The 24,815-nt window shown below is 52.7% G+C and overlaps 1 protein-coding gene across 2 annotated transcripts in view; it reads right to left on the reverse strand.

The window, feature by feature from the left end:
• PACC1 (proton activated chloride channel 1) overlaps positions 1-24,815 on the reverse strand; it is a 168,433-nt gene that overhangs the window by 62,444 nt on the left and 81,174 nt on the right. For both annotated transcript variants that reach the window (XM_053909142.1, XM_053909141.1), the window contains exons 5-7: positions 19,054-19,198; positions 17,221-17,329; positions 14,647-14,849 (exon numbers count right to left, since the gene is read on the reverse strand). In XM_053909142.1, coding sequence (XP_053765117.1) covers positions 14,647-14,696 — 50 coding nt within the window. In that variant the 5' untranslated portion in view covers positions 14,697-14,849; positions 17,221-17,329; positions 19,054-19,198. The remainder of the gene's footprint in view (positions 1-14,646; positions 14,850-17,220; positions 17,330-19,053; positions 19,199-24,815) is intronic.

Raw genomic sequence — 24,815 nt, forward strand, 5'->3', positions numbered from 1 at the left:
CCCTGTTTACCTCCTGTTCCTGCCACGGCCCCTCAAGTGTTGCTTCACCCCAGCAGCAACCGAATCCAATTTGCAGTATTCCAACACTTGGGAAATTCTGTCGCCCTTCCCCCGCCCTGAGAACGTCACCACCAGCTGGCAGGCTCCCCCACCTCTGACCTCTGGGTCTCAACCCATGCAGGGATCACCCCTGTTTCTAAGTTTTAACGATTCCAAATGCTTCCGGTTGGTGCCGGGCCCTGGGCTGGCGGTGCCTCCAGCAGCTGCCACCTCCGTGACACATTTTTAGCATTCTCTGACATTAGTATCAGGTGGCCCAAACCATTTTCTGGTCTCTGGGGGATTTTGCGCCCGGGGTGGGCTCCGGGAAGAGCAAAAACAGTTTTTTGACCCCCCGCAGGTGGTTAATAACTGATGTCCTCTGAGAAAGAAGTTTGTCCTGGGAGAGGTCAGTCTGTTCTCAGCTCCTCCCCGTGCAGACCTCAGCACCTCCGGGAGAAGGGACAGCGAGGGAAGAGGGGCCAAGCGCCATCTCAGGTCCAGCTGTCTCTGGCACACCTCACTTCACCCCACCACTCCTTATCCCTGGCCTGGCCCGGCCTGCCCACAGAGCGCCCCCTGGAGGTGAGGCCGCGGGCTTCTCTATGGCTCACCGTGTGCCTGTGAAGGTTCTGAAGAAGGGGTGGTCGTTCTGGAACGTTCCTCCTTGAGTGTGGTATGGCCATGCCTCCAGCCCAGGCCAGAGCAGACGCTCCGGAAGATCTGCTGCACGACTAAGGCACAGGGTGGCTGCCCTGTCACCTACCCACAAGGTCACCCGCCCCTGCAGCAGCCCCACAGGACTGGCCAGCCAGCAGCCGTGCCCTGAGAAGGTGGACCATTCAGTTCCGGTGTTGGAAAATTCCAATGGATCATAGCAGCGGAGGGAGCTGAGGGCACTGAGGTGCAACTCTTGAGCTGGGTGGCCAATGCAAGCGGAACTGAGGGGGCAGCTGGGCAGAGGTGGGAGAGACATGACAGGAGACTCTGGGGCCTTTGGGGGGAAGAACAAGGATGTGCTGCCTCAGATTCTCAGAGTTTCTGTTTCCTTTCCCATTCGTGTCTTTCTTGCCAATAAAATCTCTTCCTGAAGTGACTTGACTGAGTCTTTGTATCCTTGCTACCAGAAAAGCCCAGGATGTGGAACCTAAGGGGGAGCCTGGCAGCAAGGGAAGGAGAAGGGAAAGGAAGGGGAAGGGGAAGGGGAAAGGGAAGGGAAAGGGGAAAGGGAGGGGAGGGGCATGGGGAGGGGGAGGGGAAGGGAAGAGGAAGGGAAGGGAAAAAAAGGAACCAGCATTTACTGAAGACCTGCTATGTGACAGGCACTGCTCAGAGAGCAGCTCTGGTGGATGGGGGGTGGGCGGGGAGCAGGGGGAGGGTTGGAAGGACAGTCTCAGAAGAAGGGGTGGGTAGTGGAAGGCTAGATGACAGAACCTGCACAAAGCAGGCGGGACAGGTGGCAGGAAGCTGGGCCACCAGGCAGGACCCGCTCTCTACCCTGACATACTTTCCTGCTGTCTAGCTCTTCTGGGTTTTGGTGGTGAGGGCGGAGAGTGAGGGGAAGATACAATTTCTCAACCAAAAGCAAACAAAGAAACACTGTGCAAAACATAGCCCTGCTGCCAGAGACACCGGGCCAGCTGTGTGGGTCAACACGGCTGGCATGTGTCGCAGGCTTTTGAGAGATGTGCAGATGTTCAGGTGTACCCGAAGAGTCCACCCGGTTCCAGTTCATGAAGGGTGCCCCCTACCATGGGGTGTTTCTGAAGGGACTGATATCAAAAGCCCTCGGGTCCATCCAGCTCCTTTTTGCACCTCTCAAAATCTTTCACGGCTACCGGCTCAGTTGATGTTCAAACATCTGGGACCCCCATCTCCCCAGCCATGTAAGTCTGGGGTGAAAAAATGGTCACATGAACATGCACTAACAGTCTTTCTTGGGCTTGGTGCCTCCCTCAGCCCCCATGTGGGACCTCCAGGTTTCGCCTTTGGGGTTATCCCAAGGAAGTCTCATGGCTGAGCTCAGGAGCTGGGTCCTTCCTACCTCAGCTCCAGTTTTCTGAGGTGACATTTGCAGCAACTGCCCTCAGTACCTCCAAAGCTCGAGAAGGTGCAACATCAAGGGGTTGGGGGAAGGATGGGATGGGTGGAATACTGCCCATGCAGCTAGCGGCTCCCATGGGTTGAGCCAGACAGCCACATCCTGCCTCTCTGCCCAGGGCCATATGAGCCCTTCCAATACTGGTGGCCTTGGGTCTCTGGATTTCACAAGGTTCTTAGGCAAGCAGCCTTGCCTGTGGTCTCCCCAGATGCAAACCCTTAGGGGCCAGGTTAGAAGCAGAACTGAGTGACCAACACTGAGTGGTTCCCCAAGTTGTCCTTCCTCCTTTCCCCAGGAATGTGCCCTTCCTCCCCAGGAATGTGCTCACCACTCTGGGTCAAGACCATCTGCCTTTTCTCTTTGAATGAATTCTTTCTCAAAAGACACCAGTGGACTCCTGGAGTTCGAGCTCACAAGACATATCTGAATTTCAGAGCAAATCCCACCATGCATAGGTTTTATTATCTTCATGTCATGAGTGGGGAAACTGAGGTCCTGAACATTACATGACTTGCTGAGGTCACATAGAGTCTTCAGAGTCCTAATGCCTCATCAGTCCTATGTTCCTTTCCCCACATCACGCTATATATCACCTCCCAGTTGGACAGAAGTTTGTTTCAAGATGGCCACCATGACTGTCTGAACCCAGCAGGTCTAACACGGGTACTTTGAGGTATCACTGCAATGGCTCCCACCCAGACCCTGCATTGGAATCACCTTTGGTGCTTTGAAAAACACAGATTCGGGGCGTCTGGTGGCTCAGTCTGTTAAGCATCTGACTTCAGCTCAGGTCATGATCTCACAGTTTGTGAGTTTGAACCCCCCCCCATTGGACTCTGTGCTGACAGCTCAAAGCCTGGAGCCTGCTTTAGATTCTGTGTCTCCCTCTCTCTCTCTGCCTCTCTCTCTCTCTCTCTCTCTCAAAAATAAACATTAAAAAATATATAAAAAGAAAAACACATATGCCAGGAGATCCTGGTATGCTAAATCCGGGTGAGCCCAGGCAACTATATGGTCGATTCTCATTATTCGAGGTAGTTATATTCTATAGAGTCTCTGGCAACAGTGAATTAGCAAACTCTGAACCTTTGCCCTTGGGGAAAATACAGGGTTAGGTTCTTGTGAGCCTCTGAACACAAACTTTTCATCAACTGAAACAATCGATAACCTTCTGTTTAAAGACTCTATTTGATACGTATTGCGGATCCATTAATGTTGAACTTGGCCATCAGCGCTGTAACTCAACGCCCGAACGAAGCTTGCCTAACACTGATCTTTTCTCTACAGGGCCCATCTCTTGTGCTCGGGAACACCAGACGGCCTGGCAGCGCTACCCTGGCGAAATCACCAACAAAACCACAAAAATCCAAAAAAGCACGGCACTACTCAGACTGAGAACAGGACACTCGGTTCCAGTGTGGGAGCAGACATGAGAAGGCAGAGCATCGTCTCGTGGCCTCAGCTGGGAATGTCCAGGCAGGCAACTCAGATTTTTACCACTCTGCATGTTGTTCCCAAAGGACCACAAAACAGCCCTGAGTATTGCTCTGGGGGTAACACATTTTAGTAGGTAGATAAACTGGCAAATGAAATCCATGAGTGCTGCGGATCCATTGCATTTTCAAGGCTCTGTTTGCCCAGCAACGTGCCGCGTCTTACGGCAACTGGCAGCGGGAGTTGTAAGGAGGTGGCAGAAGGTCCAGAGGACAGGCTGAGGGGTGAGTGGGCTGCTAGGGAGGGTCTGCTGAGGAGGGCAGCTGCGGTGGCTTCTAGGCTATGACTCTGCCCTTGTCTCTGCACCCAAATCACTAGAAATCCTGGATGTCCTTGCCTCTGCAAGCTGGTGGCTCAGGATTCAGGATGCGGCTTCTCTACAGAAATCACGTTTGGTAGGCTGGTCCTCAGCCTGGGTCACAGAGGTCCACTCCATGCCTAGTTAGATAAAGTGGTGGCATCATGGGGCACAGGTCCAAGCCCTCACTGCAGCTTTCCACTCCCACCCCAGGGCTCAGGGCTTCAGGCAGTGCTGGGTGGGGGTTCCTCAAGGGTGGTCTCAGGTGGAGACTGAGGACAGGCAGTGGGGGAGGTCTGTCTTTTGTAAGGTAGGGTGACAGCCGGGGTCTATGTTTTCAGTAGGGAAGGGGCACAGGCATCTGGGGGTGGGGAAATGGAGAGGAGGTCTGTGAGGACAAGCCGGGGAAGGGACATTCTGCAGCCATAAGCCTCCCTGCACTTGCTGCCCACTGGGTCACAGACATCCTCTGAGGTCATGGGCATGGGTCCCAGGGGCCTCCAGCGGCTCAGCAGGCATTTCCAGGTGGGGGGTGTCCAGCCAGGACTGTGTCAGACCTGAGGCCAAGGCCAAGCCTTGTGCTGCCTTGCTAGCTTTCCCTTCCGGCACAGGAGCCCGGGTGAGTTGGGACACCCTCCTCCCGCCTCGAGCTGACACCTGAACACCCCACCCCTGCCTCAGACACTCTTGTTTGCCCTTTCCCCCACCCCCTCCCAGGTCCAGCTGAAGTGGGGGTGGGTGTGGGCGGAAGGAGTAGCAGGACAAGGGACAGGGCGGGCCCCAGGAGATATAAACCATGATAAACACACAACCTTGCTTTATGTGAGAACTGCGGCTTGTGTGCATACTTCTTCTCCAAGGCACCCGTCACAGCTTTCTTAGGCTCAGGGATACCCCTGGTTTGACCCGATCCCTTGTTTGCCACAAGACGGAAAAGGGTGGAGGCCTGATCCAGTCTATTCCAAAGCAGGTAAACAGAATTCACAGTTCAACCTTCTTCAGGAAGCTCTGAGCCCAGGGCTCAGAGGAGGACTTGGGTCCTGGCCAGGGAGCCCTGGGGAGTGGCCTCAGGTGACTAATGGCCGATGTCTGTCTGCTCTTAGGGGGATGAGCATTTCCTGGCATTGGGGAGGAATGAGGTGTGAGGGTAGAAGGCTCCAGGGCTGAGCTGGGGAAGAGGATTTGAGACGGAGCTTGTACCAGGCCTTAGAATCAGTGCCTGTCTTACCTGCGCTGGGCCTAGGAGCTCAGGGTCCTGCCCACCCTCTAGCTCACTGGGCTGCCAGCTGTGTGTGTGGGAGGGAAGATGACCCTTCTGGGAAGCCCCTGTCCTGGGGTTATTGCAGCTTCCAGAAGGACTGGGGTCGAGGGGATGAGGTTCGTGCTCAGAACCTGTGAGGAACCATGACAGGACAGCAAGCTCCTTGAACCTGTATCTCCAGAATTTTTCTCACTGTCTTTTTTTTTTTTTTTTAATGTTTATTTATTTTTGAGAGAGAGAGAAACAGAGCGTGAGTGGGGGAGGAACAGAGAGAGAGGGAGACGCAGAGTCCAAAGCAGGCTCCAGGCTCTGAGCTGTTAGCACAGAGCCCGACACAGGGCTCAAACCCATGAACCATGAGATCATGACCTGAGCCGAAGTCAGACACTTACCCTCTCACTGTCTCTTTTTAAAGGGTTTAATGTTTATAAGCTGGAAACAAAACAAAACAAAAAAATCCTGGGGTGCCTGGGTGGCTCAGTCAGTTAATCATCGGACTCTTGGTTTTGGCTCAGGTCATGATCGGGTTTGTGGGTTCGAGCCCTGCATCAGGCTCTGCACTGACACTGCTTGGGATTCTCTCTCTCTCCCTCTCTCTCTGCCCCTCCCCAGCTTGCATGCTTTCTCTCTTTCAAAATAAATAAATAAACTTAAAAAAAATCCTAATTGATGACTGTCTTACTTCTTTTCCTCCCTAAATGGGTCCGTTCTCTCCCTCTCCCCTTTCCTCTGTTTTTCCTTCCTCATTCAAACATTTATTTAACATTTGCTACAGACCGGGGGCTGGGGACAAGCTGGTTTCTCCCTAAACTGATGCCTTTGCTTGTGGACCTCCTCTGGCTGCCCAGCCCCCACTGTGCCCTTCACCCACCTCGACGGAAACCACCACCTCACGGGGCAGCCGGGAGGGTGGTAGTATGTGCCCCACTCCACCCAGGTGCCATGCACAGCCTGCCGGGCATCTGGCATTCCTTTCGGCCCCTGCTGGCCCTGGCTGAGGTTTGTGACCTGCCCTGGTAGCAGGGGTCTCTTCCTGGAGGACGTCAGTTTGCCCTTCCTGGGCTCCGCCCCTGCCTTCATTCATAGCCCACTCACCCTGGTGCCTCACTCTGCGCAGCTGCAGGGCTCTGGGCTCCTATATGGGGCTCTCTTTGGGACAGGCTTGCACGCCTGTGTGTGTGTGTGTGTGTGTGCACGTTTGCACTTCCACACTCTCCCCATCAGCCTGGGAACTCCCCAAGGGCAGGAATTATTTTTCTTCTTCCCTCTGGACACTTGGTCTATGGTCCTGACCAACTGTCCTGATGTCCTAAGGGAAGGAACACTGGAGCCCCAGGCAGGATTTCGAGGGGAGAAGAATCAGAAAGCTGTCCCTTGCTGCTTCTTCCCTGTCCCACCCCCGCCCCCCCAAGCCTGGCATGCGCAGGGTGGTCACCTCAAATGGGCTTTCCGTGACTCTGGCTGGCGGAGAGGGGGTGCTGAGCCAGGACAGGCAAGGCCCCCTACAAGACAGGGAGAGCCCAACAAGGAGTACTCTGGGATGGCTTTTAAACGCGGCTCCATGAGGTGAACCTAGGAGCTTTTGCAGGTGGCCCCAGGGCCTGGGGCATGAGGGGCCTCATGGGGTGGTGGAGGAGGCAGGGCCCCCGCCCCTCGACCCTTGCATCAGTCAGTGTAACTCCCCCATTTTTATCCGGCTGCTGTCTGCTTGCATTTGAAGAATGTGCTTCTGCAGCCTCAAAGGTTAGCAAACCTTCAGCCTACCTTAAGCCTACAGCTTTCCTCTGTTCAAATGATCCTCTAGCCCCCAGTCAGGGGTTGTGGCCCTGTGGCTGTAGGACTCCAGCCCCCAGTCCCCCGCACGCTGTTAGTTGGAGAAGGCAGGCCCAGGGCTAGCTCAGGGCTATGAGTGCAGCACGTGTGGATGAGAATCAGATCGGGAGGGTGGGGGAGACAGGGACGGGGTGCTTCTGTGGCCCTAGGTCTCAGGGGTGCTGGGATCCCAGATGAGGGAAAAAGCCCTTGCCTAGGAGTCCAAAGACATGGCTCTGCTTTTGGCTACCATTCACCAGCATGGGGCCCCAGGGATCCTAAGGAGTTGACTCAACTTTCTTACCTGTGCAAAGGGAGGTGACACCCTCTGCCTGTACCTATGGGTTATACTGTGGAGCTCAGTGTGCTTTAAAGACTGCCAAGTTTGGGGGCACCTGGGTGGCTCAGTTGGTTGAGTGTCCAACTTTGGCTCAGGTCATGATCTCGTGGTTCGTGAGTTCAAGCCCCACATTGGGATCTGTGCTGACAGCTCAGAGCCTGGAGTCTTCTTCAAGTTCTGTCTCCCTCTCTCTCTGCTCCTCCCCTACTCATGCTCTGTCTCTCTCTCTCTCTCAAAAATGAATAAACATTAAAAAATAATTTTAAAAGCCTGTCAAGTTTTGCTGTTCATATGCAAGGTGCTGCTATGGCTATGGGCACTGTCACCAGGGGGCAATGAGGGTCAGGGCTGTCCTGGGGACTCAGAGCAGCTCTTGGGCTGGTGCTTCTGAGCTGAGCTTTACAGGAACTAGAGAGAGTCACCAGCTCAGTCGTGGGCAGGGGATCATTTGGGAGGTCACAGCCAGACCCCCCCCCCCCATCCTTGGTACTGTGTGGGCTTTTAGAGGTTTTGCTAAAAATGGAGTGGGTGTCCCTAGGCACCCTCAGAGGGCTCCAGAGCCTTTGGGGACAGTGTTAGGCATAACACTGGGACTTTCAGAGTCAGCCCCAGGACACAAATCGTTATTTCCACCCTTCAACAGCTAACCTAACCTGCCTGCCCCAATCTGCGTGGTACAAGACCCCACCTTCACCCCAGAGAAGCAGGGCAGGGTGTGGCCTGCCATGTCTGGACTGGTGGCTGAGTGGGGTGGGGCGGGGAGGGGGGCCGGAAGAGGGGGAGCTTGGATGGGGAGAAGCTCACATCAGTGGTGGGGTGGAGACTGCCTCCTGAGAGAGGGAAGCAAGCAGGTGGCACCTCAGGAGTGGCTCACAGCAGGGAGAGTTGACCTGCCAAAGGACGGTGAAGTAACAGGTCTGCAGGTCCCAGGAGGGGAGCCGGCCCACCCAGAGAAAGCCTGTCAGCATTGCAAACAACCCGGGGCCAGGAGGACAGTGAGTCCCAGGCTGCACGAGCACCCAGGGCTGCCCTGACCACGGGCATCTTGGGACCATCTCTGTGTTCCAGAAGTCATTCATGCTCGCAGGGAAGAACAATGCGAGTGAGAAATATACGATGAGAAGGAAGATTCTCCTCCCTCCCCACCACTGGCCTCTGGCCCCTTTGAAGCCAGGCCCAATAAAACAATCCCTAACTTGGGAAGGCCAAGGATGTGAATTTACATGGCCTTACACCTGTGGGTATGTCTGCATTTCCGCATGACAGCCCCAACTCTCAACCCCACTGCTCATGGGCAATCTGCTCCTACAGCTAGAGCACACACCAGATTCTGGAAACCGAACCTCTTCCTTGTCCCAACAGGCCTACGGCGGCCACAGCTTTGCTGTCTCTGAATGCCCAGCAGCTCTTGCTGGCCCCTGACCTTGCCGACGCTTCCGTCTAGAGTCTTTTCTTGAACCCCATCAGCCCCTGTTTTGCATGTGCCTTCTGTTCTGCCAGAACTGCCAGAGACAAGGCCGGATGCTCTGAGCCTCAGTTTCCCCATCCTTATGTTGGGAATGATAATGACATCTGACTTACCTTTGTAACGTTGGAGCTGGTGTTTTAGGACATGCTTCCCTTTGGGAGGAGCTGGGAAGGTGTACGGCCGAGGGTCACAGGGGAGACAGGCAGGAGGGGTCCTGTCAACATTTTGCAGGCAGGGACAGAGATTGCTCATGGGGTGCAAAGCTCATATGTATGCCGCCTAGGTCTCTGCTCAGATGACCAGCAGGGTGGGTGCTTGTGTCCTGGGATTAGGATGGATGGGATCACCCTGTGGTCCAGCCAGGCTGGGACAGCTCAGAATACCCACCCTCCAAGAGCCCTGCTCTTGCCGCCCTGTGAACATGATTCCCAGCCCTCCTGTATGGGGGGGGGGGGGGGCGGGGTTGGTGGAAGACAGAATAATGACCCCACAGAGATGCCCCTACCCTGATCCCTGGAATCTGTGAATATGGCAAAAGGGACTTGGCAGGTGTGATTAAGTGAAGGATCTTGAGATGGGGCGAGTATTCTGGATTTTCTGCATGGGCCCTAAATATAATCACAGGGTCCTTGTACAAGAGATGCAGGAGTGTCAGATAGTAACACTAGTGTCAGAAGTCGAGGTAGGAGTGATAATGTGAGCCTCCGGAAGGAACTCAGACCTGCAGACACCTTGCGTTTAGCCCCGTGAGACTCGTTCTGGAGATCTGGCCTCCAAAACCATAAGATGATAAACTGGCATTGTTTTAAGCCACCAAGTGATAGTTTTTTTTGTAATATTTATTAATTTTTTGGGGAGAGTGCAAGCGGGGGAGGGGCAGAGAGAGGGGGGCAGAGGATCTGAAGCAAACCCCGCGCTGACAACAGCGAGCCTGACGTGAGGCTCGAACTCTACGAGCTTCGAGATCACGACCTGAGCCGAGGTCGGATGCTCAACCAACTGAGCCACCCAGGTGTCCCTGTGATAGTTTTGTTACAGCAGCAACAGGAAGCTAATACACAGGGTCAGGGCCAGGCCCAGAGGGAGACAATGGTAAATGCTGGGCTCTGATCCGTTCCAGAAGCAGCTGCCCACCAGAGACCTGACTGTAACTTCACAGGGCCTCAGTGTCCTCACTTTGGTCCAGGAGGCACAAGTGCTTCTTTTTCCAGGTGACATGCTGGTACTAATTACTTTATATCTGAAGGGTCTCAAACTCCAGTGTCATCAGCAGCTGCAGTAATGTGGTAACTTGCTCGAGAGAGTGGGAGGGTATAAGGCAATGGGAAATAGGGGGGCCCGTGGCAAACTGGAGAAAACACGCTTTGCTTAAAGACATCGACTTTAAGTAACAAGGAAAGCAATAAATCCAGCCAAATAAAATCTATATATAATACATCTTTGTGGCTGGTCGATGGGAGTTTCAGATCCCATATTAACCTGTGGTTCCGGCTGACTCCAAAGAGAGGTGGTCCATGGGGTAAAGAGCAGCAGTGGATGTGATGAGCGCCTCTCAGCCCTAGCTACTGCTTGGAGTTACCCCCATACCCCAACCAAGATCTCTACCACTCGTAGCCTATGTTTTATAAAAGGGGGTTTTGATACGGAGCCAGGGGAGACCCATCGGACCTGTTGGCCAGCCAGCTCTGCCTCGCTTCCCTCATCCTTCCCAACCTGCACAAATCCCTCAAAGTCTACCCTGGGGACATTGTCCCTTCAGCTCTGGGGCATAACCTCTCTCCTTCCTCTCCAGCAAGGGAGGCCCTTGTGTGGAACAACCAAGAGGTTACCATTGTTGAGTCAAGATTTAACCAATGCAAACCATGGGTGGGCATGCTGCGGACTCAGAAAAGAGGGACGCTGTCTCAAAAGAGGAGGGGAACACAGATGTCATGGGACAGGTCGTGGGCATCGGAGTGAGGCAGACATGGGTGAGTCCCACTTCATCACTTATCAGCTTTGTGACTTTGGGTAACATACTTAGCCTCTCTGAGCCTCGTTTTTCCCATTTTTTAAAAATAATTTAAAAAATTTTAATGTTTGTTTATTTTTGAGAGAGAGCGAGCGCGGAGAGGGGCAGAGAGAGGAGGACAGAGGATCCGAAGCAGGCTCTGCGCTGACGGCAGCGAGCCTGATGCGGGGCTTGAATTCCCAAACTGTGAGATCATGACCTGAGCCGAAGCTGGATGCTCAACTGACTGGGCCACCCAGGAGCCCCGTCAGTTTTCCCACTTCTAAAATGGGAACAATACTTTACTGTATTGTTGTTGTGCAGATTAAATCAGATAATCTACACGAAAGGCAGTATCTGGCCTAGAAGAGGAGCTCTGCACACAGACTCTGGACAAGGGTGCCTTGGGTTAGAATTCTCTTTAGTGGCTGTGTGGCCTCGAGCAAGCTATTTCGTGTTTCTGTGCAGAATTTCCTCACCTGCAAAATGGGTTCACTGACATTCTAGAGGGCTGTTGGGAGGATGTGATGGGATACCACATGTCAAGGACCTAGGCCAGGCCTGGACTCCATAAAGACTCCATGAGCATGTTAATTATTTATTAGGTCCATCCCGGCATTGGTGAGCTCATGTCTTCTGTGCCTGCTGGGCCCTGGGCTGTGTTTCTGGGATGGGGAATGGAGAAGCCAGAACCGTTCCCTGGTTTTATTCTCCCCACACCTGTCTGCCTAGTTCTTTTCTCTGGTTCCCCTAACCTGGATACTCCACCATCGTCACCTCTGCCCTATCGTCTGTGACCTCCCCAGGCAGGGGAGCAGCCCCTGGCGGCCCCAGACCGCGGGGAGCAGGGCCACTGGGCTCCGTGGTCTGTGGGGGGGAGGCGCCTGGGGCTGCCCTCTGTCTGAGAAACTCCATTCGTCACCACAGAGGATGAGCACTGAGCTGCACCCCCTCTGCTGGCCAGCACACGTGCTAGGCGGTCTGGGATGAATCACTTCCCACGCTGTGTTGTCATCCAGGCTTGAAACAGAGGCCCTGTGTGCAGCTTTTGTGTGTACGGTTTCTTTCCATTCCATGATTCAGAAAATGCCACTCACTCAGCCATGTGATCCCCTAATCTTCTGCCAAGGAACTGAGTGAGTGCAAAGGTTTGCTGGAAAACCCTTGAAGGACGGGGGAGGGCAGCTGCGTTTGCCAGAAAGTGGACTGAGCCAAGAAAACTGCAAGTTGGAATTCATGAAACCATCATCGGGAAAAGAGCACGGGGGGTGGGGGGTGGGTTAGGTATTATGAGACCAGAGACCCGCCCACAACAGCAGCTGTTGGTGTGCAAAGGGCCCTAATGTGGTTGTGCACAGATTTCCACCTGTGCCAGCCCCACAAAGATAATGGGATTATTTTGTCTGATTATGAATGTAAAACTTGTTCGTGCAAAAATTACAATCAATACGGAAAAGTATAAAAAGGAAAGGACGTATCCCCCGTGTGCTATGACCAGACGTTGTTTTCATCCACTGAGACACTGTCCATGCATCTTCAGGCCCAGAACTGCCAGCTTCTTGTCCCTTGAGCTACTGGCCGTAGCCCAGGTCTGATCCTGTCTCCTGCTCCTGTCCTGGGACACGGTGCCTCCAAACACATGGGGAGGTTTGCCAGATCTGGACCCCAGCATCTGGGTTCTAGGCCCAACTTGGCCATTAGCTTGCGGTGTGCCCTTAGGCAAATCACTCCGAGTCCCGCTTTTCTATTCAGTGAAACATGGGATAATAAGTGGACTGATTTGTTGGGAGGATGAACGGCATGAGTGGGTATGAAGACTGCAAACCCAATAATCTCTTCAAATACAAGGGAGTGCTGGCTTGATGCCCGTTCCCCTGCCGTGGCTTCGTTAACCCCAGGGTGGTGCGGAACCAGCCACCTTCTCCACAAGCTCTTCTCCAGACACCCTCACGATTGGCTCAGAGCAGGGAGGGCCCAGGCTGGGGCCCCCGGTCACGGCAGCACCACACCTGCACACCGGCCCGGCACGGGGGCCAGCAGGCACCCAGTTCGGAAGAATTCAAAGCCCTGTCTTGTCACCAGTTTTGAACCAAGATAACTCTCCTCCCTCACCTCCCACACAGGTGGATACTCATTCTCGCCAAGGCTGGGCTAACCCTCAGCGTCATTCCTGCTCAGAAGCACTCTCTGATTTCAGGAACCTTTGTGAATCCCCCAATTTGTGGTATCATTTGTATGTTGTAAATGAGTTTTAGTAAAGTCCTTAGCTTGAAAAGAGGTTATGTACTTACAGCAGGGACGGTAATGACACTATAAGGATATTAGTTTAGCTATTCAAACGACCACTTTTTTTTTAATGGTTATTTATTTTGAAAGAGAGAGAGCGAGTGCATACGTGAGTGGGAGAGGGGAAGAGAGGGAGGGACAGGGAGAGAGACGATCCCAAGTAGGCTCCTTGCCATCAGTGAAGAGCCTGACTCTGGGCTCAATCCCATGAACAGTGAGATCATGAGCTAAGCCGAAATCGAGTCAGATGCTTACCCGACTGAGCCACTCAGGCGTCCCAAACTATCTCTTATATTCATCTCACTAACACACCTAAACTTGCACGTTGGGGACCATCACCTTTGCCATGTTATGGCAGAGTTAAAGAAGGCTCAGGAGCACCTGAGTGGCTCAGTCTGTTAAGCGTCCGACTCTGGATCTTGGCTCAGGTCACGATCTCACGGTTTGTGAGTTCAGGTCCCACATCGGACTCTGTGCTGATGGTGTGGAGCTTGCTTGGGGTTCTCTCTCTCTCCCCCTCTCTCTGTGTCCCTCCCTGCTTGTGTGTGCTGTCTCTCTCTCTCTCTCCCCCAAAATAAATAAATAAATAATCTTAATTAAAAAAAAAGAAGGCTCAGGGGACATGTCTCTAAGTAGCACCATATTTCCTCGTGACCCCAGACCCCGTTTCCTGTGCCTCTGCCTCCCCGGCTTCCCTCTAGCAGAGCCAGCTCTGACTTTGTTCCTACCGGGTCCATGCAGTCTGGAGGCAGGAAGCCCCAGGTGGACAGCGCAGCTCCCGTGGGAGAGCGAGGCCAGGCTGACCACTGTAACCAGTCATTCCTGCACCCTATCAATCGGCTCTGTGCTCACAGACCGTCCCCATGTGGATGCCAGTGACGGCAGCCCTTCAGTCACCTGGGCGAGCGTCCAACCTTTTCCCACAAAAAACAAGACCTGCCTGTTCCTGTGTCTGGGTACTGACCTCCGGTCCCCTGATCCGAGGCCCTGCTCCCACTGTCTGTCCCCTGGCCCCTCGAGGTTCCCTTAAGCCCCAGGCAGGAGACAGGCAGGGGTTCCACCTGCCCCCCACCCCCCTGTCCAAGTGCCTTCTGTCTGCGGTGAGAAGGCACAGACACACAGCGTGGGCCCTGGGCCTTGCCTAACTGGCAGGGCCCTCCCTCCAGCCCATCCTAATTTACTTGGAGCAAACAGCCACGCCTCCTGACAGGAAGCAGCAAAGCGAGGACTCGAACCCGGGTCTTCTCATGCTGTACCACACGTTACCTTGTTCAGACTGTGGCGAGGCCTGAGAATCCAGCATCCCTAAAAGCCAGCCTTGGGATGGAGGAAGCGAAGTTGGGAGGCAGGTGGTGGCCATGAGGAGGTGAGGCAGTACAGTGATGCAGGATTAACCAGGAGGGGCCCGTGTGGCTCTCAGCCCTAGGCCGCGCTGAGGCTGCCAGAGTGTTGTAATGATAAATAAATGTGTCGTAATAATCATAATTGCTCTGACCGTGGCAGGTAGTACATAGTGAGCACTTACTGTATGCTAAGCGTGGGGCTAAAATGCCGTACCTGTAGTACTTCGTTTTCTCCTCACGGTCACCTGCTGACATAGCTGCCATTGTCACCCTCCATTTTATAGATGAGGCGGCTGAAGGTTGCAGTGGTTCCACAACTTGCCCAAAGGCATCGTCTCACAGGTGGAAGATGTGAGATGAGAATCCAGGCTCTCTGACCTCGTGTTCCACTCTCCCTAACTTCTGTCAAATCTGCTCCTCAAAAACAACAAAAACAAAGATATAGTCTACCCTACCCAGAAGGTGGGTCAGGAGTATCAGGTCTGCTGAGGAAAGCTGAATGTGTTACTGATGTGTGAGCATTCATCTGGCTTCAGCACCAGGAGTCCCTGTCGCCCCAGGATCTGGGAGGCCCTCAGGGTCTTGCCAATGGCGTGGGGGCGGCGGGAGGGGCCTCCTGGAAGCAAACGGGGTCTCCTGATCCAGGGCCGGCGAACCGTGGCCAGACCACCCTCCCCTCCACACATCCCTGCATTTGTTCTTGGCATACGAGGAGGAAGTCCAGTAAATTATGCCAGGACTGGCTGGTGAGAAGCAGGGAAGAATAAATAGCAAATTCATAAAATGGATTTTTAAAGTATGTGGATTTTTTTAAGTTTATCCATTTTGAGAGAGAGAGAGAGACAGAACAGGCGGGAGAGGGGCAGAAAGAGGTGGGGCTTGAACTCACGAACCTCAAGGTCATGACCTGAGCCAAAGTCAGTTTCTCAACTGACTGAGCCACCCAGGTGTCCCTAAAGTATGTAATTGATGGTAGGATTTCAATGATAAACATCCACCAGAAATATACGGCTTAGTTTGGCTTCAAACAAGGTATGTTAATTCAAACAATTTAATTTACTGACAGTCCTCACGGTTTACAGGTCACCTGTGTGGCCTCTCTACTCATTAGTGGAAGAGTAGACAAGCTGACTGAAAGTGACTGTCATGTGACCTTGTGCAAAACATAGGTTGTAATACCACTGTATATAAGTGTTGCAAAAGCAGACGGGGAAACATTTAGATGCGTGGCTCTTTAATTTTTCTGCCCGTGATAAGAAACATATTTTATATCACAGCCAAGTGCACATACACGCAAACACACACACACACACACACCCAGCTGCACCCATCTAAAACAAATATCCCTAAAACAATTTTTAACCATATTACATGAAATGCATCTGGTATTTTTTATTTTATGCCATTTCATTTAAGTCAAATGTGATTTGAGATGCACTAAATTTTTTTTTTCATGATCCATAATGTGTGGCAACCCACAGTTTAAAAAAACTAGCTGACCATACTGACAGCAAGAAAAAGGAACAGACTGGATACTCTGTCTGTCTTGATTCCCCCTTGGATATAAATTCCCCCAGATCAGAGGCTGTGCCCTCCCACCAGTCCGAGCGGGGACTCTGCATAATGGATCTCTGGAAAACACAGACACTGTGTGGCAAACACCGGGACTCTGAGCAGACAGGGGACTAGGTTCCAGGGGAGAAGGCAGGGGTGCCCCTCCAGAGTCAATATTTAAGTGGGATTCACTTAGCCATAGAATGATCTTCAGGGAGGGGGAAATAGGCTGAATGAGGGTGGTGAACGGGATAGAGGGCGGGTAATGGCAAAGTGCTCCCCAAAGTAGTTTTGGGCGTCGCCGTGTGATCGGCACAAAGTAGGGGGATAGCAAATCGTTCAGAATAGAGACTAGGGAGCCAGCCTTCAAATCCTGGCTGCATCACCTCAGCTGTGTGACTGTGGGTGGGCCATTGCCTCTATGCCTCAATTTCCTCATCTATCAAATGAGGACATAATAATATTTAACCCTTTAGGCTGTGACGTATCAAGATGCCAGCTGATGCTAAACAAGAAGTTGGCTAACCTGCCCACACAAATCAGGCTCCACCTCTTGCCGGCGAAGGTCACTTTATATAAAGCATAAAATAGCTCATGTTATGGGGCGCCTGGGTGGCTCAGTCGTTAGAGCATATTTTTTAAAAAAATTTTTAAGTGTATTTATGTATTTTGAGAGAGAGCTTGTACACCAGCAGGGGAGGGGCAGAGAGAAGGAGAGACAGAATCCCAAGCAGGCTCTGTGCCATCAGCACAGAGCCCCACGTGGGGCTCAAACTCACAAACTGTCTGCACTTAACCCGACTGCGCCACCCAGGTGCCCTTGCGCCTCCGACTCTTGATTTTGGCTCAGGTCATGATCTTACGGTTCGTGGGATTGAGCCCCGAGTCGGGGTCGTGCTGACAGCGTGGACCCTGCTTGGGACTCTCTCTCTGCCCCTTCCCTGCTGGAGCATGCACGTGCCCGCGTGCATGTGCTCTTTCAAAATAAATAAATAAACTTAAAAAGAAAAACCAAAACAGCTCGTGTGAAGTGGTGCATAAGGGGTGGCAAGTGTTCCAACCCCAGAGATGCTACACAGCAACAGAGACAGCTGCTCCATGAGAGGTCAAAGGTGGGATTCAAAACACTCCCACCCAAAGTTGGAGGCAGGGAGGTTGGTCTTCGGGCTCAATAGCACTCAATAAATTAATATTAAGACCCATCATTACGTAAATCATACTTCTTTCCGGTTACCTGTTTCCTGTGTCTATCTGCACAATGCGAGGTAACTGCCTTCCAGCCCTCACCACCGCTCTCCGCGGGTGAGGACCATTGAGCCACTTCTCCCAGTTCTGGGAACGAGCTGGAACGAGCACGGGGGTGGAGTTAGTCCTCAGCAAAGGCCTCTGGGTGCAGAGTTCTCAACCCTCAGGGTGCATCCCGTCTTCCCACATAATCTTTGCACAGCCCAGAGTTAAAGATCCCTTGAGTGTTGTTGTAGATTTCCTTTGTCTGGGTTCTCAGGCTCAAAATGTGTGGGCAGGTCGGTGGCTTTCTTCCACTCTGCATAAGTGGGAGGGAGGTGCCTGAGGACTCAGGTGTGGCTTAGTAACTCCAAAATCACACACTGTCCCTGGCACTTGTCTGGAATGCACCAGTAAAGGAAAGGACGGATGAGTTTTTTTCTCCCCATCCCCAATTGCTCAGTCAGGGCACTGGCTTCTTTTGCCTGCAGGAACTCCCTCCCACCAGCCCTATCCATATTCATAGTCCACACTTTTGCTAGAAAGATCTTTTTCAAGTGCAAACGTGATCCTGTTACTCTTTCTCCCTATATTACGGCCCCTGCTTAAGCCCTTGGCAGGCGTCCCACTGCCTACGGTGCATTTCAGAGTCCCTTCACCGCAGAGCCTCAGCTCAGTTCTTCAGCCTCGCCTTTCCCCACCCCTAGGAACCCTATGGCCTCACCAAACACCTTGCCTCCCCTGAATGTGCAACACACTCTCAAACTTACACGCTTTTGTCCCTGCCATTCCCTGTCCCTTGCCTGTTGTGGCTGTGCCAGCGGGCTAGCCCCATTGTAGAGAATTGCCATGCTCCGTGGAAACACCATGTTCTCTGGGAACCTTTTCCACTCTGCAGTCCCAGGAGCAAATTCTTCAGGCTCCCACAGTTGTCTTACCTTGACTGTTCCTGCCAAGCTGCCCCAAAGGCTCTGCTGGCTTCCAGCTCTGGCCACTAGAGGGCAGTGCAGTGTAGCTGAGCGTCCGGCCTGGCAGCCCCAGGAGGCCGTGAGCAAGGGGCTCACCAGAGGCTGACTCTGCCCTCCCTCTTTCCTTAACACACACCAATGTTTGGGCCTTGCCACACCTCTTGGAATGTTGCACAGCCCCCCTCTCGGGCCTCCTGGCCTCTGCCACTCCCCCTTCACTCTTTTATGCACATGGCTGCCTCAATTTCCTCCCTTAACTGTTATTTTGATCACCTTTCCCTCTTCTCCACCCCACCCCACCCTTCCTCAAGAACATTCAGTAGCTCCTTGTTGTTTCCATATTAACCCCAAACATCTCATTTTTGGGTTTCTTTTGTTTATGAAAGTGTTGCCGCTTCAATAACAATGAAAAGTTAAAGAAAAATATTTCATAAGTCCATTCCTTGATTTTCTTATGTTTTACTTTCTCTTTTTCTGCGTGTGTGTGTGTGTGTGCACATGTGCGCACACATATGTGTATTTGTGGTTGTGGTCAGAGCATTGATACAATCTTAAATTTAACAGTTTTGGCCTGTTTTGAAATTGTAGACAATTTTTCAAGTTACCATTTGTCTTTATAATATGACTCAATATGTCAATATGAAGGAATTTCAGGTTGGGTCTCAAGGCTATGCGGTCCAGTCCTCAGAATTTGTGTGGAATGAACTGGGGGCTCCCAAACCTGGCTGATCACCAAAATCACAAGTGTGTCAATGGGACTTGGGAAATGCCTCAGTTCAGGCTCCCCTGGTGACTCAGATCCAGGAGGACCCGGACGGTGCCCGCGTATCAGTCAGAACTGGACAGGTTCTGCTATGGTAACAAACAACCCTCACCTCTCAGTGACTTGACATGAGGAAAGTTTCTTGTTTGCTTGCTCATTCCAAATGATCACCTTGGATTGGTTCGGAGCTCTCCTGTAACTCGTCACTCCAGGTTCCAGGCTGACAGAGTGACCACCATCCAGAGTGTGTCTGACCCCTGTGATGGGGGTGGGGAGGGGGAACGTGGTGAATTACAAACCGGCTTTGCACACCAGCTCTGCCTGGAAGTGCCACTCATCCCTTCTGCTCACATTTCTTTGGCCCGTCGCGTCTACCAAGAACTATGGGGAGCTCAGCCCTGTTTCAGGTACCTGGAAGGAGAACGGGTACCCGGTGTCTATATTTTTTTGAAAGCCCTACAGTTTGGGGAAGCATGGCACCAGATAGCTCCGGAGGAAGATCCTGGTGACATCCTTTAGCACAGTCATCCCATCTCTGATCGGGTCTCACACTCACCAGGGCCTCAAGGAAAGGGGGCGGGGAGTGTGAGGGTGAGGCCTGGTGACCGGCTGGTCCTACTTGTGAGTGCTCTTGTGCAAACAGCCTGGTTAACGAGCGGATGGGAAAGGATACTGGATGATTCAGAGAACCAACTAGAAGCCTGGCAAACCAAGTTCGGGGAAATGGGCAGGGCACACCCAAGGGAGGTCGGGCAGCCCAGTGACAGACACCCAGTGTAGGTGCTGCGGCCAGTGCCATTGACTGCTGACTCTTGACCTTACCGTCACGGCTACACATCACCTCCACCCACCTGCTGTCCTTTGAGGGTCAAAGCCCAGAGCATGAACATCCCAGGGGCTAAGCCTGGGTCATACACAATCTAGAGGATTGTCTGGCTCCCCCCCCCCCCACAATACTACACACTGGTGGGCACCCCAACTGGTAAGGGAGCTCTAATGTGGGCAGACGTTTCCCACTGAGATTTACCAATTCCCTCTTCAAAATGAACTCATCTGGAAGGCATTCAAGAGTTCACCTGATTCTCTAAGGAGCTTCTCCACTGCTTGTACACAGGGGAGTAAAGAGAGAGAGGTGTGGGTTTGCTTATCATGTCTGCATTGGTTCCACAGAGGCCGCCAGTCTCCACCCAGCAGAACCAAGCTGACTGGCTGGGATGCGGTTACTCCTCTGTTCACCCCAGAAGGACGGGGCTGAGGAGCAGGAAGGCGGCTTCTTCACACACCTGCCTTCACAGAACAGACAGAACAGTCTGTCAGCGGGGGTCAAGGTTTCAGTGAAAACAAGGTGTGAAGTAACCTTCATTGGACTTGAAACGGTTGAGTAAACGGGCATTGTTGTTTGTCATAAATGTTGGCTGCTGATCAAGTTATTTTGACCCACTTTTAGCAACAGCCTTTCCTCACAGCCTGGGGCCCACACGGACACCTATGATCCAGGCACACTTGCTGGGGGAGGAGGCCTCGGCCCTTCTTAGAACAGCTCCAGCGATGGGAGGAGGAGAGCAAGATGGGTGTCACAGCTTTTCCTAAAACAGTGATTTACAAACAGGACCCCCAGGGTCCCGAGTTTGTACAGGCCTGGGTAGAGAGCCACCAGTTAAAATATAAGACACTCATTTAAATTTGAATATCAGGTAAACAAAAAAAATACTTTTTTTTTAGTATAAGTATATCCCATGCAGTTTGGGGATATACTTACACTCCAAAAAAAAATTTTTTTTTTTACTCTTCTGAAATTCAAACTTAACTAGATGTCCCGTATTTTTACTTGCTAAACCTGACAACTTTACCTGCATGTGCTGCTTTGCTTTTATTTGCTTTGGGGCTTAGGTTAGATTTTTTTTTTTTTTTTAAATCAAACTTCTCACTGCCAAACACATAAAAATTTTGAGTGTCATGGCTAGGTCTTCGTGGTTTGTTTTTTTTTTTTCCACATTGAAAATCTTAGCTACAGCGAACGTTTCATTCATTCTTTCACCCCACGCACATTTTACGGAGCCCCTCTGACCGCCCAGGTACTGTTGCAGACGAAGGGGCTAGAATGAGGCAAACGAGGCAGAACCACTGCCCTCTAAGAGGTCTCCTGAGTCTCTGAGGGAGACAGATAGCGAACCACACACCTCACGTGGGCAGAAGTGCAAGGTGCAGGGAGGTGGCTAACACCAGGAAGGCTAACACCAGGCAGGTCTTGGCAGAACAGGGAAGCGCCAGGCAGGGCAGTAAAGGGATGCCAGCCAGGCCACTGCCGCTGGCCCTCGGGGAGGTTGATGAGCACAGAATTGGGGAAGGCACTGACTCTCTTGGACTCTCCTTTTCCTCTTACAGTTTCATCATGACTTGGTTGAGACCGATTAAACAGTAAAGCATGCACTTTGTGTGTGGTTGACTTATAAAAAAATATGACACTGGCAAGACATTTCCTAGGGGCATCTTTAGGATTGAACACTGGGGTCCAGCCCAAGGTCCGCTGGTTTGGGCTAGAGAGGATATTGTCCAGAAGCCACTTTTTTTTTTTTTTTTTTTTTTTTTAATGTTTAGGTTTTGAGAGAGAGAGAGAGAGAGAGAATGAGTGGGGAGGGGCAGAGAGAGAGGGAGACATAGAATCGGAAGCAGGCTCCAGGCTCTGAGCTGTCAGCACAGAGCCCGATGTGGGACTCGAACCCACGGACGGTGAGATCATGACCTGAGCCCAAGTCAGATGCTCAGCCAACCCAGGCGCCCCTCCAGAAGGCACCTTTAACCGTGTCCTCGAGACTCTGTCCCGACCCTTAGCAGTAACAATCGTGCAGCCGAGAGAAATTAAGAGATTCTGAAGAAAAAGACACTTTCAAAGGGCAAAAACACTCTTCACCTTATTAACTCCTAAGTAAACACGCCAGCCGGAGTGCCAGGTGAGTAAGCTAGCAGGAACCCAAGTGTGTGAAGGGCGGAGCTGTTCTCTATCGCTCAAGGAAATAGCAAGGGTAAAACGAGAGTTCTCTTATTATGAACACTAATCATCTGCTTTTTTTTTTTTTTTTTTTTTTTTTACCATTAGAGAAAACTATTTCCTTTCTGGAAGAGACTCTTTTCTGGGAACCGGGCCTGGTTTTCAGTGAGTGTCGCAGCCTTTCCACACGTAGCTCGGGACTGGGCACCTGAAGCTGGGTGTCACAGGGGCTGATGGCGGATGGGGGAGAAGCAGCCTTGGAGCCTGGACACTCTTGCTGGGAAGGCGTGAGTTCTTCAGCATGTGACTGAGCCAGCATGGGCTCAGCAGCAGCGTGGGCTGTGGAGACGAGGCCCAGAGAGAGTGTGGTGCGAACAACCACGCGTAGCCCGAGCATTCGTGGGCCAACCGCAGGCCTGTGGAAAGAATGTCATTTTCTCCTGCTCCCACAGGGAACTAGAAATAGAACTCTGCCCTTTGTCCCTGAGCAGCTGAGGCAACTGCCCGGCGTGGGTGTCACCGACCACAGGCCCCTTTGTTCCTCTCTCCCACACTCTCCCTCTCCATCCCTTCCTCCCTGACCTTAGCCCACAGCCCGTGGACACTGCGGGCTGCGCCCAGGCCTGCCGTCTGGCATCTGGGCAAAGGTGGTTTCTCCTGCCCGGCACCGACGGCCCGTCTGGAATGTGCCGTGCTCCCGGCTGCTAATGAAAGCGCACGACTGCTTCCTCACGGGCGTTGGCGTTGCCACCACAGCCTTCCTCAGGCGCTGACCCCGACCCGGGGCCATTCAGAAACGTACGGCTTCTTCCCAGCAGCCACCCCAGTGTCACACACAGGCGTCTGGGGTTTTCAAAACTTCACCGCCTGAGACCCACGGTGAGAGACACTCTGCCTTTTACATCGCATCCCCCGCATGTGTGAGGTAGGTTCCAGGTGATCTCCACACACGGGCCCCGTCCGTTCTTCCTGCTTCCAGGCTTTCCCAGGGTTTGGTGAGTGGGAAGGAGGGAGAGGAGTGAAGGTTAGTACTTATTCCCCACGGAGGTCAGCTCAGGCTGGCCGGCAACTCCCTTGGCTGATGGTCACAGCTCCTGCCTGAGCCCTCTCTACATCCCTCTGCCTCCAAGTTCTGGAAGTGCCTTCCCCCTTTAAGCCTCGAGCCTAAGGCTGCTAATGAAGCCCCGGTGCCTAGACCTGGCTCTTCACTACCCCTTCCGATTTCCGTACAGCCTGCGAACACCTTTGTAAATAGTCCCTCTTATTAAATGCCCTTTAAATGACCCAGTCAGAATGTGCTGTCTTTCTATTGCCGTTTTCATGTGGCGTGTGTGTGTACGTTCATGTAACACACACACGCACGGATGCAAGAGTTCTGAACATTCACCTGTACTGTGATTCTACTCTAACTGTTAAAAATGCTCATCCCACCCACTGAACTAATCCCGTGACCCACTTCCGGGTTTCCATCCCCCCGTCTGAAAAGCACTGCTTAGGACCAGCCCGGTGGAGACAGCTCTTCTCTGGCCTCGAGGTAGCTGCTAGAAGAGGTCAGCAGAGAACAGGCCATGGAGGCCATCAGATGACTGCAGAATGGGTGTCATGTGGGACTCCCCTTGGCACAGTCTAGACTCCTCTTTGGGGGACAGTTCCCTTCTGTGGTCATTACATTCCAGGCAGTGGGTTTCCACTTTGCAGGCGAGAAAACCTGAGTTGGTCAGAGGCCTGTGAGATGGCCATGTTTGGGGGTGACTCACTACAACACGAGTGTAAATACCGGTGCTGACTCAGCCACTCACAGTGAGGATACAGCCATCCGAGTGGGCTGATGAGCCACATTCTCCCATCAGCACCCTTTCCCTGGTGGAAATTCTGTCCGGAAAGCCGGGCTGTCACAAGGGCCTTGGCCGGCTCGGCTCCAGAGCAAGGGTGGGGGGGGGGGGGTCTCAGGAGCCTGGAGCACACCTGGGGTGGCCTGAGCACCTTCTTTCTAGGATATCTGCCTCACAGCCTCTCCTTTGTCCTCATACCCTTGCTGACCCACCCCCTCAGGCTGACCCACTGACTTTCTTGTTCTGTTCCCATCTATGTCTGCAATTGAAGCTACTTAAAAACTTTTTTTTGTTCATGTTTATTTTGAGAGAGAGAGAGAGGGAGACAGACAGAGTGCAAGCAGAGGAGGGGTAGAGAGAGAGGAAGGGACAGAATCCGAAGCAGGCTCCAGGCTCTGAGCTGTCAGCACAGAGCCTGATGCGGGGCTTGAACTCAGTGAGATCATGACCTGAGCTGAAGTCAGACGCTCAACCAACTGAGCCACCCAGGTGCCCCTGAAGCTTCTTACTTTAATTTTTGGTAGCAGTGGGTGGGGGTGGCTGTGTCCCCTGTGGCCTCCCATGGCTGCTCAACAAGGAGCCAGCACGTGTGTTTGGGGGGGGGGGGGGCAACAGGAATTCTTCATCTGCCAGGTGGTCCAGAGATGTATGGTCGGGGTCTAGACCCCATCCTGTAACGAGCTGATGGCATAGCACCGGTTTCCCCAGTTTGGACAAAAGGAGACTGAGGCTCAGATAGGTCAGGTGACTTGGTTGAGGTCATAGCATAAGCCAGTTGCCGGGTGGCCCTAGAAGCTGTCCACGAATACACATGTGTAGTCTGAAAGGATGGAGAATGCTCCCTTCCCCATAAGCTCTCACTCTCTGGAGGCAGGAGTGTGCCCTTTTCAGTAACTTCCCTCCCCACCCTGCTGGCCACTTGCAATGCCGAGGGAGGGGTGCCCTGTTACCTGCACTTGCTGACAGACACAGTCCAAGGACCAGCTTCTTGTCACAGGGAAGGCCAGTGGGAGCCTCAGACCACAGGGAAGTGACTCCATGAACACACCAGAC

Source organism: Panthera pardus, unplaced genomic scaffold (assembly GCF_024362965.1).
Source record: "Panthera pardus isolate Hobbes unplaced genomic scaffold, ASM2436296v1 HiC_scaffold_21, whole genome shotgun sequence".
Lineage (NCBI taxonomy): Eukaryota > Metazoa > Chordata > Mammalia > Carnivora > Felidae > Panthera > Panthera pardus.